At 36.2% G+C, this 12,734-nt stretch overlaps 1 protein-coding gene across 1 annotated transcript in view; it reads right to left on the bottom strand.

The window, feature by feature from the left end:
- Positions 1–12,734, bottom strand: part of GAS2 (growth arrest specific 2) — a 95,694-nt gene that overhangs the window by 22,802 nt on the left and 60,158 nt on the right. The window contains exons 4-6 of the mRNA XM_015822146.1: positions 12,117–12,180; positions 8,671–8,815; positions 2,710–2,817 (exon numbers count right to left, since the gene is read on the bottom strand). Of these exons, the coding sequence (XP_015677632.1) occupies positions 2,710–2,817; positions 8,671–8,815; positions 12,117–12,180 (317 nt within the window). The remainder of the gene's footprint in view (positions 1–2,709; positions 2,818–8,670; positions 8,816–12,116; positions 12,181–12,734) is intronic.

Raw genomic sequence — 12,734 nt, 5'->3', positions numbered from 1 at the left:
TCAAGAAGCATTAAGCAGCTGATACATTCATTTGCAACATAGACCTCCATGAACTTTTAGAAACAGGATGACTATCTGCAATTGAGAAGTAGCTTCCACCAGGCGATCCTTTCACATGAACTGAAATCTTGGATTACTAAGGTCCAAGTCATGTAGAAGCTTTTACATGTGCATCAAAACTCCTTCCTACTAGAGACATCCATACGGTTGTGTAGACTACCTCCTCATAAATCTCATCAGCAGGATTTTTAGCAAATGGGGACAGGATCCTCATTGTTTTTCAGATATGAAGATGTGGCCTGAAAGGACTATGGAAAATAAATCTTTGGATTTCTTCTACTGTCCTACCTGAAATGAAACATGAGATCTTTTGCCTCTATAATATTTGCTCTGTGAATGAGCTATGACCTCTTCTAATCTCAAAACGTATCTCTTAATAACTTAATGCTTTATTATTGCTATCATTAATAAAATTCATTGTTTCCATTTGTTGTTAATACCTGTACTTTAGTTTGACCTTTGATCTTTTTTATATCACTTTGTTTTGCTCTATATTGTTCTAAGACTATGTAGTCTTCAGAAGACTACAACAAATCCATAAAAATTGAAATCAAAGAAAATGTTACCATCTGAGCCTGGGATTTGCTAGAGTAGATTAATTACATTCCTTACAATGTTTATTACCAAAACAAGTCTGAGGCATGTTTAAACATAAAATCACGAAACCCCAGAAAGACTACACAAGTATGAAACTTGAAAAGTAATTCATTATTTTTCCTTTGACTGTCAGACAGACAAGATACATAGCCCTGTATCATGTATATCCCTGTATCATGTATATTAAAATGTATTCGTACACAAAGATAAAAACACAAATAAACAAGGGAAATGGAATCTGCAATCATGAGTCCTTTAAAAACTACTGAAGATATCATCATATAGACATAGACATCATATCTAAAGTACTTTGAAACTGGAGCCTAAATATATGGTTTTGCCTTTATTCATTTTATTTTCATTCCTTATATTCTATGTTTTCCTTTACCATAGTTTCAGTCTGCATTATTTGATTGCTCACATTTGACCTATCTCTATCTTGTTATAGGATGCTACTTCTAGTAATTAATAAATTAAATAAATAAATTTAATTTGCTTATTTATTTAATTAATGTAATAATTATATTAAAAAATTAATAAATCTTCCACAGATTTTCCAAGAGGAAAGAATAGTATTTTTTATTTCCCATCAGGTGAAAAATGGAAGATACTCATCATAGTAGGAAGAAGCCGACTAACTTGTCCACATTCAGAAGCAGGGTAGATAACATTTAGAAAAGAGGTCTCCAACCTTTCTCGGTTGACAGACTGGAGGGAAAGGGAGGAGGAAGCATTTTACACTCGTGCACGTGCACACAAACAGGGCATGAGCACCCGCAATGCAAACGGGGCGGTGCGAGCACCCGTGTGACACTCACTACCACTGCCCCATTTTTGCTGCACGGGTGCTAGCACCGCCCTGGTTTTGCCACGTGGCACCGCATTTTTGCCATGCGATGCCCCGTTTGCATAGCGGCAGTACTAGTGCAAGAGGGTGTGAGTGCTCATACACACATGTGCACACTGGCCAACCTGTCCCGCAGCCCAGTAGCCAGTAGGCCACGGTCTGGTAGTGGGCTGTGGCCCACAAGTTGTGGACCCAATTTAGAAGACTACAAGTCTATAGGGTATACTGAAAACTCAAAAAGGCAGGAAGGGAAGAAAAAGAATGTAATGTCAAATCATTTTTGAGCTAGTGCCAAGAAAACCATAAGGTTATATTCATGTGGTCATCAGGCATTGGCTCAAATTCATCTTTATCTTTACGCACAAGCATAGTGAGATCTAGAAGTGAATATCTTGCAACAATGGATTAGAGATGAATGGATGAATAAGTAAAAGAAAAGTTCCCCTGAACTGAACCCAGACATATGTGTCTCTGTCACTTTCTTGTGAACAATACGTAAGCAGTTTGCTGTTGGCTGACGCTGGGATTTTTGATGAGAAAACAATGTTCTAAAAGCAAATATGGCTAGAAGTGTGTGGATCTTGATAATCACAAAAATCATATTGAGAATATAATCTGAACTAGAGCCTTATTTCAGACTGTTTTTCATATGAATAATACAGATTGGCCCTGAAGGTTTCCCCCAAGACTAGAGCTGATTGAAGGGTGGAGAGAGAAGGAAAGAATGAGGAAAAAGGGAGAAAGAGGAATTCAGTGAACTGTATGGAGAGAACAAATCTTGAAATAGTAGTGAATATCTGTAGCTCGGATATAGGATGAGGGTAAAGGTTCAGTCTCCAAGCTTGTGGTTTGGTTTTGTCACCAGGCTAAGTAACATCTTCAGGAGAGTTTAGGGATGTCAGTGTCAGTGTTCTTCTGTTTATAAGGGCTTCAGGTGTGGATGTGTCAAGTGAGGGTCTTGTAATGGGTTGGGTATGAGAACAAATCTTAGTTGAGGGGATTCAAGTATTCAGTAAGTAAGACTTCTGAGATGACATCCTGCTCACAGCCCCTTCAACACTGACAGAGCACATGAATGTAGGCTTGTTTTATTTATATGCTCCTGCATATCTTTTTATAATAGCACAGGTCACAAAACATTTATCTCACTCATTTGCTTACTTACCATATTTCACTTCACAGAAAGAATACTAGCTTTTTCTTACCCTGATGAAAAGGATTTTCTCTCCAACTCTGTATCTTCCCTGTGAAAGGCGCTCCACACAAAATTTACTAGGGCATTTACAAGGTGGGTCTTCAGAAATATGTTTGACCTAAAAAAAAGTTATAATTTCAATGTATATTCTGCATTATTCTTCCATTATTTCAGATTATATCCAGTCTCTGTCAGAGATGGAACTAATTTCCAGACTTTTCTGAATTGTAGATCCTCTGAATTTATAGTCTTCGCATTCCTACATTTCCCAAAACAGGACATTCAATAGGTGTACCCACTGAGTTACAGGACCTCTTCTTTGGATACAGATAGTTAATATACCATTACTCTGCTTTGTTCCTATTACAAGGCGAGTTAAGAATTAAGTCTCTCTCTGTGTGTCATTTTAGTCTGATGCATCCATTGGCCTTCTGGAAAGAGCTAAGAGGGCTATCAAATGGGAAGTGAATTAGAATTGTCTCATCTACTACTCTATAATCTGATTACATCATCTCCTCTTACTTTCTTGACATCTTGACTTCTTCCATAATTTTCATCTAGAACAAGAGGCCAAGTGGCATTCAAAAATGAGTAATACTTAACTTGTTGCATCCTTTCAATAGCTTCCCTTCAGATTTCTCAAACCCTGAACTTTAACTACCCCAATTTTGTTGCTAATAAGACATGAAAAATTATTTACATCTCTGCCTCTCAATCCAAAAAAATGATGTGCCATTACATTCTGTATTATTAATGTTTATAATAAACAGTATCCTTGGCCATTTGTTCAGGAATGTGGATTTAAAAAAAAAACCATGCAATTAGTTATTTTAATTCAAGTTTTTCCAGTAGAAGGTGTTCACAGAAGTTTATTAAATATTGCCTCTGGAATTATTTCAAAGTATCCTAAATCACAGTAGCTACATGGAGAGAAAGATCTTCCTGCTCATTATTTTGAGAAAGTCCTAAAAGTCCTGGGGTTCTGTTCTGTGGATGTCTCTGGTTTTATATGCTTAGTTTAAATCAGGGGTAGGCAACCTTGGCTCTTTTATGACTCATGGACTTCAACTCCCAGAATTCCTGAGCCAGCCATGGTCAGGAATTCTGGGAGTTGAAGTCCATGAGTCATAAAAGAGCCAAGGTTGCCTACCCCTGGTTTAAATGGTTAAAACTGAGTTACCACTAATTGAAATCCAAAATGTAACCTGTTCAGCCTCAAGGGTTGGGGAATACTTATGTACACATGGGAAAAGCATGTATGAGCACAATGACAACTTTATACACACTGAGACACATACATAGGTATGTATTCATAATTAATTCAAGACTCTCCTGAACATAGTGTGTTTTCACCCTCAGATGATCCAACTGGCTAGCAGACATCAGGCTGCTAGGCTTTCTGCCATTAATTTCAGGAAGAAATCATTCAGCTAATGATTTCACTCAAATGTTTCTTTTGTAATCCTGTTGGTCATCTCATGATGGGAAGCATAGCAAAGTCTTTTAAAGTGCCTTTATATCCGACCTCTGCATGTGGCTCCAAGAATAGAATTTGCCCAGCTTTGTTATATATACATCATTATCATGTTAGGCATCCATGAGAATCAGAGCTGTATATGGATGTGGTAATGTTATAGTATTAAAGTGCAGGAACTCAATTTTGACATTTAAGTACAGTATGAAGATATATTTTTTCACATAATTTTATACTTATTTTTATATCTAAGCATCAGTTAATGAAGCATTGATGCTGAGTTTTGGGGGGACATAATCCAAAAATAACTGTTTCAAAAACTAAGTAACTATGAAAACTGTGTCAGAACAAAAACTGCCAATGGTAGCTTTCCATATTGTCTAAGTATTTTGTGTTGCATATTCTTCCCGTTGATGTCCAATATAATATAATTGCATTAAATTCACAATATGTTGGGTTCTACCATTTTAGAAACCACAAGTAGGTGAAACATTGTTGAGCTGTGCTAATATTTAGTATAAGTAGAATTTCCAATGAACTGAAAGAACAGAAACTTCATAGCAAAAAAAAAGTTTTAGTTGACTAAATTCTTATCTGACATTCAAGTACTACTGCCAATAGGCACGTAGATGTATAACTTCTACATAAAACAGTGTTCCATGATGAAAATTGATCCAGTGTGTCCATGTCAAATATAGCAATGAAGGAGCATTTCATCAACATTTCATCCATTTCAGCGTAATACTCTAGAGACCTTTGTAAATCTAGTTCATAACTCAACAACGTGTAAAGGAAGATGGAGAGCAAGATAAATATGTTGCTAAAAAAATCTATTAAAGAAAGATAGTGTTTTAAACTTTCTTGCATTCTTTTTTTAAAAAAAAAAACATATGTATTTCCCAGATAATAAGAATAAAAGCAGCTTTATTGGATCAGACTAAAGGTGAGCTAATCCAGTGATCTGTTCTCAATTGCGGCCAGTCATACAATCAACCATGTAAGCAGGTCACCAAAACAAATGTTCTATTGCATATTTTATTAGTTCCATTTTAACCAGCCAGAAAATGTGCCGAGTATAAACAATGACTTCACTTTAACTAAACTTGCCCTAAACTTAACTCAACTGGAGTCTTGCTGCTATCACAGGGAGGGAGCGGGGTTTTTATCATCTTGGATTCTTCATAATTGCTTGACTCTTGTACATTTCATCTGGTTTCTTTATTTTCTTTTAGCCAAGCAAGGAAACAGTTATATAATTTTATAATGTGATGAATACATTCATCATCTGTATTCCTCCATATAGGGGGCTCCAAAATGTGAATGTATATTGTGGCAAAGGTGCCATTTTGCAGTATAAACTGAGGATTTTCTGAAAGTTAGGCACATAAATCTGATGCCCTTTCATAACATTAAAGCTAATCTTGTGTCAATTTATTTTCAAAAACTCATCTCTGTCTACAGAAAAAAAAATTCTAATATGAAGTCCGCAGATGTTTTCAAACAAGTTCATCTACAAAATAAAACTGTTGACATTAGGCCTCATTTTCTAGGAGTATTTGCTCTGAGAATAAAGAAAGGTCTTCTTTTTTTCTTTAAATGGCCTTTTTTCCATGAAAAATGGCAATGTTTTCCCTTTATTCTGTCACTGTTTTACAAGTGGCATTCCTAGCACATTAACAACACATAGATAAGATTTATTCTTGATATATAACACATTTTATATATATTTCAAGATGCTTGTAAGTGCCATTCTCCGAAAAATAGTAAATGGAAGAGAAGAAAAGATCACCTGGGAATATTTTCAGAACAGGCACTTAGGAGTGATATAAATGGGCAATAGCTATAGTAGTTCAATGCTTTGGCCCAGATTAATGATGTGTTTGGGACAGATGTGTGAGAATGTCCTGAGACATCACATAAGCTCCACCCTATTCAGTCAGACTGCAGGGCTAAGTAAATGGCTAATCAGACTGCACATCTAACCTCACACTCCAAAACTGAAAATCCACATAAGCAGCATAAAATAATACAGTAGCAACCATGGTGAAAGTGGCTGGATCTGGGAAGCAGATCAGTTAAAGTTATATACATAAAAGTAGTCCTTGACTTACAACCACAATCGAGCCCAAAATTTATGTTGCTAAGCAAGATAGTTTTGCCCCATTTTACAACCTTTCTTGCCGCAGTTGTTAAGTGAACCGTTGCGGTTGTTAAGTGAGTGACAAAGTTGTTAAGTGAATCTGGCTTCCCTATTGACTTTGCTTGACAGAGTCACAAAAGAAGATCACGTGATCCCACGATACCGCAACCGTCATATATGCGTGCCAATTGCCAAGTGTCCAGATTTTGATCACCTGAACCATGGGGACACTGCAACGAGTGGAAAGGTGAAAAATGGTCATTGGTCACTTTTTTCAGTGCTGTTTGTAACTTCAAATGGTCACTAAACAAATGGTTGCAAATCAAGGACTACCTGTATTCTACTTATGTGGAATAGGGACTTCTGCATACCAGAAAAATGTCTAGGTAACTTTATTTTTGTTTTCTTCAGTTGCTGTTCTACGAATGATAGAAACCATAAGAATCATCACTTACATTAACTCTACCTTTCTACCTGTTACTTTTTAGATAGGATGTGTTTCATTTTTATCTCCTGGAGACTGTCCGGCCATGCTAGCAGGACCAATGGGACTTACAGTGCAAATTCTTAGCAGGCAGTAAGTTGGGAAAGGCTACCTTATATTCTTTTTTTTCCCCTCATTCCTTTTTCCCCCTCCTACAAGAATAATGGCTTTTCATTGCTACTCACAAACTTCACCTCTATTCTTCTCTGACAGCCGTAGTGAGAGAGCTTGAAAAGTTAAAGACACAGGAAGGGGGAAAAGTGCTGACCCTAAGAAAGTTTGCATTTCAACAAATTATACACCAAATTCCATCTGTTCATTATAGCTCTTAAGTGGCACAGGGGCTTTCAAGGAGTGCTTAGTTAATTCCCAGGTGAGTAGCTACACATCTACCCTGCGATATAGGAGTTGCCATAGAAACAGGTTCTTTTAAAAGTGTCATCCTTACTTTCCCATTTAACTGTTCGTTCTCTAGAACATGGCTTATTGTGTGCTGCTTGTATAACAGAACACTGACCTGTGAACTGAAAAGCAAGTAATATTCTGTTAGGATAAATACCCAAATTAGCTGCATGAAGAAAAAAGTCCTAGGTTTCAAGTCTGACTTAGAGAAATGAAAAGAAACAAGAGGAAACCTTAAGACCCTGAAACCACTGCCAGGTAAATTCAAAATAGGGATCTATCATAAACTCTTAGTCATTCTTATTCAAAACTCTGCATGACCTCAGACTCTCTTCCTCTCTCCACATAAATTGCCTCTACTTCTCCACCTTCCATTTTTCAAAGCTGTTCAGCATCTCAAAAAAGTATTCCTTGTTTTTTAAATGTTCTAAATTGAACACCTGAACACCAAGCTATTAGACATCATATCCTTTAAAATCCTATTCAATGCCTCCTTAAAAGAACATTGAAGCACATTTCTTGAGATGCTAACTAATTATATTGGCCTTATATTGGAAGCCTTCATGTCTCCAGCCCATATAAACAATGAAGTCCATCACATTTGAATGCCACTAGCTGGGGGAACTACTTTATTGTTCTTGTTAACAAAGTTACTTCATTTCTTTTTTTTTTCTGCTGCCTCTCTTTTTTAAGTCTTTCACAGAACCCCCTGCTTCATTCTCTGTAAAGTACCATGCAAACCCACATTGACAGCAACAGAATAATATTGGGCTAGATAGTCCAGTGGTATTGAGGCCTGATTCAATGTCAATTAGTTAATAATATTAAATAATGAACAAAATCTTAAAAGGAAATTTTTTTCCCTGCCCAGTTGTGTTTATCTCGGTTTCTTAGTTGAGAGAGCCAGTGTTGTCTGAAGACATTTCCATGTTCATGTGGACAACATGACTATATCCTGAGGCACACAGAACACTGTTACCTTCCCACTGATATGGTACCTACAGTATTTATCTACTTGCATTATCTACTGATATAATAAATCCCTTGCTCTTTTTTTGCGTTTTAAAACACATGAAGAGGATCTCGGATGAATAGAGTAGCTAGAATCCTATTACTATGTCTCTCATCTCCAATATCTATATTTCAGCTTATTTGAAAATTGAATCTGTATATATACTGTACCTTGAATGACCAGGTTTCCGAATCTTATTGTTACGATCATTGGTAGAAATCAGCCTTTAACATCCTGTGAGAAAATATGTCTGTATTCTTCCTCTTATTCCTTATTCACTTTCTTTTATAATTTTATTGTATTGTATTTTGTTTGGTTTCCTTGTACATCGCTGAGATAGTTTGGAATTGGGCAATGCCTCCATTCCATTCTATTCTATTAGTATGGAGTCAGTAACAAATAAGGCTCAAAAAGGTATAACAAAATAAGGCTCTAAGAGGTATAACAAAACAAACTTACTGCATCATCCAGGATTTTTCCGGTGCTCTTTTTGCCAGGTGACTTTGTTGGGGAAGGGGAAGGAGAAGGAAGAGGAGTTGAAAACGTCTCTTCTTGTTCAATCTCTTTCTCCAGCTTTATCAATCCAGAAGGCTCTACGCCAAACCTTTTAAAAGGATAGATTGAACCCTGGATTTATAAATCAGTTACATCATATTTTCATCAGTTGCTGAAAATTGTGAAAAACCAAACTTCTAATAATCACATTAGAAATTCTTGCTTAAAATAAATCCTGAGACCTGTATTAGTTATGAGGGTAGGCCTGAGGAAAAGCAACTACTGTATTGGTATTAACACAATCTTACATGCTATATCAACATTACCATTTAATTTTGCACAGCATTATATTTTATTTCTACAGCCCTGAATTGACTGACATAGAGCTTCTGAATTGTCATTCTTCATAGAGGTCTCTTCCAGACAATTGTTTCGCTCCATCCTTAGAGGTGAGCCCTTTCCCTATGACCCCCACAATGCTCTCACTGGTTGCATGTGAACATGACATAAAGTCAGGTAAATATCAGCTTGACTAGCTGATCAATAGAAAAAAAGCAGTTTGCACCAGCAAATGTCACTACTGATTATTCCAGTTTCCAAATTATTTGAAATGGTCAGAACACTTTGAATAATTCAAGTAAATTGAAATAAGAAATATGTGTGGTTTTAATGACTGGGCATCTGGACGTACCCTTGGTCAAAAGGCACAACTTAATACATTGCAGCATTTATTGCATAACTTGGCTTGTTTCATTATACAAAGCAATTGGGCATGCTCCTATTCTTTCTGGGATTAAGGTGCAATTCATAGCCTTAAGAAGATTTTCTCCTTTCTGATTTTCCAGAAATATTGAGGCTCAGAATTACTAGCCATTATGCAGGAGCAGGAAAGATGACAGTGACCTATTGGAAAAGACAGTGAGAAATTTTTTCTAATTTGTAGAGAATTCAGTGCTCTTTGTTATGCAGTGCAGATCCAAGTCAAATTTACCTCATTGGATTTTCTTTTTCTAATTTCATATCCCAGATTTTTAATAATGTATCTAGTACGGACACGCAGATACTGAGAGGCTGTAAATTATTCTGTTCTCACTGGACCCTGTCTATTCACTTACTCATCAGATATAGCTTCTGTGCTCTTCAAGTGAATACAAATTCATTTTCTCTTCCACTTCAACATCTTATAATACAATATATCCTATTTAATGGCTTAAGAGTGTTTTCCTCCAGCTTAGTTGTTACCTTTATTTTGTTCCAGTCCCTTATATTAAATGGTACTATATCTACATATGCTTATATCTTGATATACAATAAATGAAGATTAAACTGATATGGAAATTTTTATTTATTCAACTCTGCTTAATCAATTCTTTCTTCTTGTAATTTATTATTTTTTTAATATGGTGGGATTAGAAACTGTATTCACTTGAAAGTAATGCCAGCAAAGTATAAACTCCTTTATATACTAACCTTTAGTGGAAAGGACAAATGGACAAGATTGAGCCTATGGGCCTGCCCAAGAGAGATGCAACTTAACTTTCAGTGATAGCAAAGATCAGAATAGTTAAAGATACAGATTTTTCAATGGGAGAATGCGTACAAATTCCTTCTAATTAGATTTGGAGACAATATTATGCACTCTTAAGAACTAATCAATCAGTCCTCAAAGAAATTAAGATTTACTGCCTGATTGAAAGCAAGTAGAAACTCACATATTTTGATCACGGGATACAAACAGATGACGGATTACAAACAATTATTATATTTGCCAAGATGGGAGAGTATAGAATAAAATTGATAGGCAGGATGAGGGATATTTCTCTGGAAGAGTTCTAGATTGTCAGATAAATGTCAAGACACAAGTCATGTGTCCATACATCACCAGGAATCAGGTCCAATTCAGTAGTAATTAACTATAAATTCTGGATCTTGCAAGCCTAATGGACTTGGAAGGAAAGTGTGTGAGTAGGGGGAGTTTCTCACTTCAGATCCTTCTTCTGAGAACTAATAGAGTACTACCCTCTATGGATCTAAGAGACATCTTTGGATTCTTTTTCCTCCCTTTTGAGTTCCCTGCAAATGCCATATGGTGGAAGTATCCCATTCTATAAGAGGGTGGAATGGGATGCCTCCATTTTGTTTGGAATTCCATGTTCTCTATATGAGAGAAATATTACATAAAATACCTTTAGTGAAAAGGGTAGGGAACACAACTTTATTTCATCATGGGGATGATGGCCACAAACAGAAATACAGCTTTTGCCCACACCTGACTTTCTCAGTCAGGCCTGGCAGCTTTAATATAGCAGTTTTTAAATGTAAAAAGAAATCATTTTAGTGCAATGGGTTTATGTAGCCATCTTACCATATCTACGTTTTACTGAACTTTATATATTTAGACTGAGATTAGCCCTGGTTGGATAGACCATCATTCATGATTTATCTTGGCAAACATAGGTTTTGGCTTCCTCACAGCATTATTTTTTGGTCTGTTTGCATTTCTATTGTTGGTTATTATCTGCTGTTGTTACTGTCACATATTTTCACTTGAAGTATTAAAAGCAATGGGGGTGGCCCCCTTTCCCCCTCAGCATATTGATGGCACTTCCAGGCTTCAGCCTCCCATGGGAGCTGGCAAGCCTACAAACTCTTATATCAAAGGTTGGGCATTTGTTGAGGTAATGGTGTGAACTCTTATTACTTCCTTATCCATTCTGGAATAATGTAGCCATCCATGATGCAACATTTGAAATTTTTGCTCTGTGTTCTTTCAAACTTTGGAAACATTAACAAATCAAGTTGGGTTTATTTATATCTTACTTTCCATTCCCACTGCTTCCACTCCTATTTCCCAGATTTTTGCTGCTAGCACTGTAACAAAATTTCTTTTTAATCTGAGGCTAACTACCTCAACACAAAAGAAGTAAAAAGTCATCTCAACTCGTTATTTTACTTGTGCTGGGGTAGACTGAAAAAAACACAGTTCATATGAGAAAGAGGATCATGATGATGATGCAAAGATATATGGATCATATTACTGTTTACAATAATGACCCAAGGCAAAAAGATCCCAATTATTGAAACAAATACTCTGACTTGAACACACCAAATAATCTATGTAATAGAGAAATCAGTCCTCTATTACGGATTTGTTTTCAGGGTGGTTTCCCCCCCCCCAACATTTTGAAGATGACATACAAGCTCTATCACTTTTTTTTTTCAATAAACCTTGACTGTTTTGTTTGAACAACTGCCCCCAATATGCTCCATGTGTAGTAATAGTTGGACCTTTGCCTTGACCCAGACTAGTATAAATGTTAGTTTGACAGTGCACTGAACCACTAATTTTCTCCATTTCTGCTGCTGCCAAGGGTGACATTCTAGCTCATTCTTTAAATAAGTTCACCTACCTGGCTGCAATCCTTCCAAGCTCAAGCAAACAAAGGCACACTTCTCTGGGCTGCTTGTGGAGGACTGTAAAAGCAAATTGGAGACAAAAAGTGTTTACGGAGAAGGCATTTGAAGCACTGAATGATACTTGCTTGTACTATGTTGAATCCTAAACTACAGGATTGAATGGCTGACACAGATAAATAAAAGCAAGGCTACAACAGTTTATTGAAAAATTTAAAATCTGGATGGCACATGCTGTCTTAGAAGAAGACAACTCTTGTAAGATGACATCTGATGTGAAACATGCAGGCTTCATTAAAGGTATAGAAATTAATAGAGTTTAGGAACTGAGGGACCTCTTTTCCTCAGTATATTGATCTAAATTGATTCATTAATGAATAAGTCATTTTTTCCTTCCAGAGTGGCAGCCTTAAATTAAGATTCTTTTATTTTAAATAAACAAAGGATTATAGAATAATTTTCAAAAGGTGCTAATGGGTTTAGTGATTTCTATAATGGGATCAACAAAATTTTATGTATGTAGGTTTCTTTTAAAAAAAAATTATACATCACAAACATACACTGGTCACTCTTTGAAACATACTGTACATTAAACAGGTCACAAGTAGTAAGAT

Source organism: Protobothrops mucrosquamatus, unplaced genomic scaffold (assembly GCF_001527695.2).
Source record: "Protobothrops mucrosquamatus isolate PMUCROS unplaced genomic scaffold, P.Mucros_1.0 scaffold1479, whole genome shotgun sequence".
NCBI lineage: Eukaryota > Metazoa > Chordata > Lepidosauria > Squamata > Viperidae > Protobothrops > Protobothrops mucrosquamatus.
The sequence above is the reverse complement of the archived record's forward strand: the minus strand, read 5'-3'. Positions and strand labels throughout refer to the sequence as shown.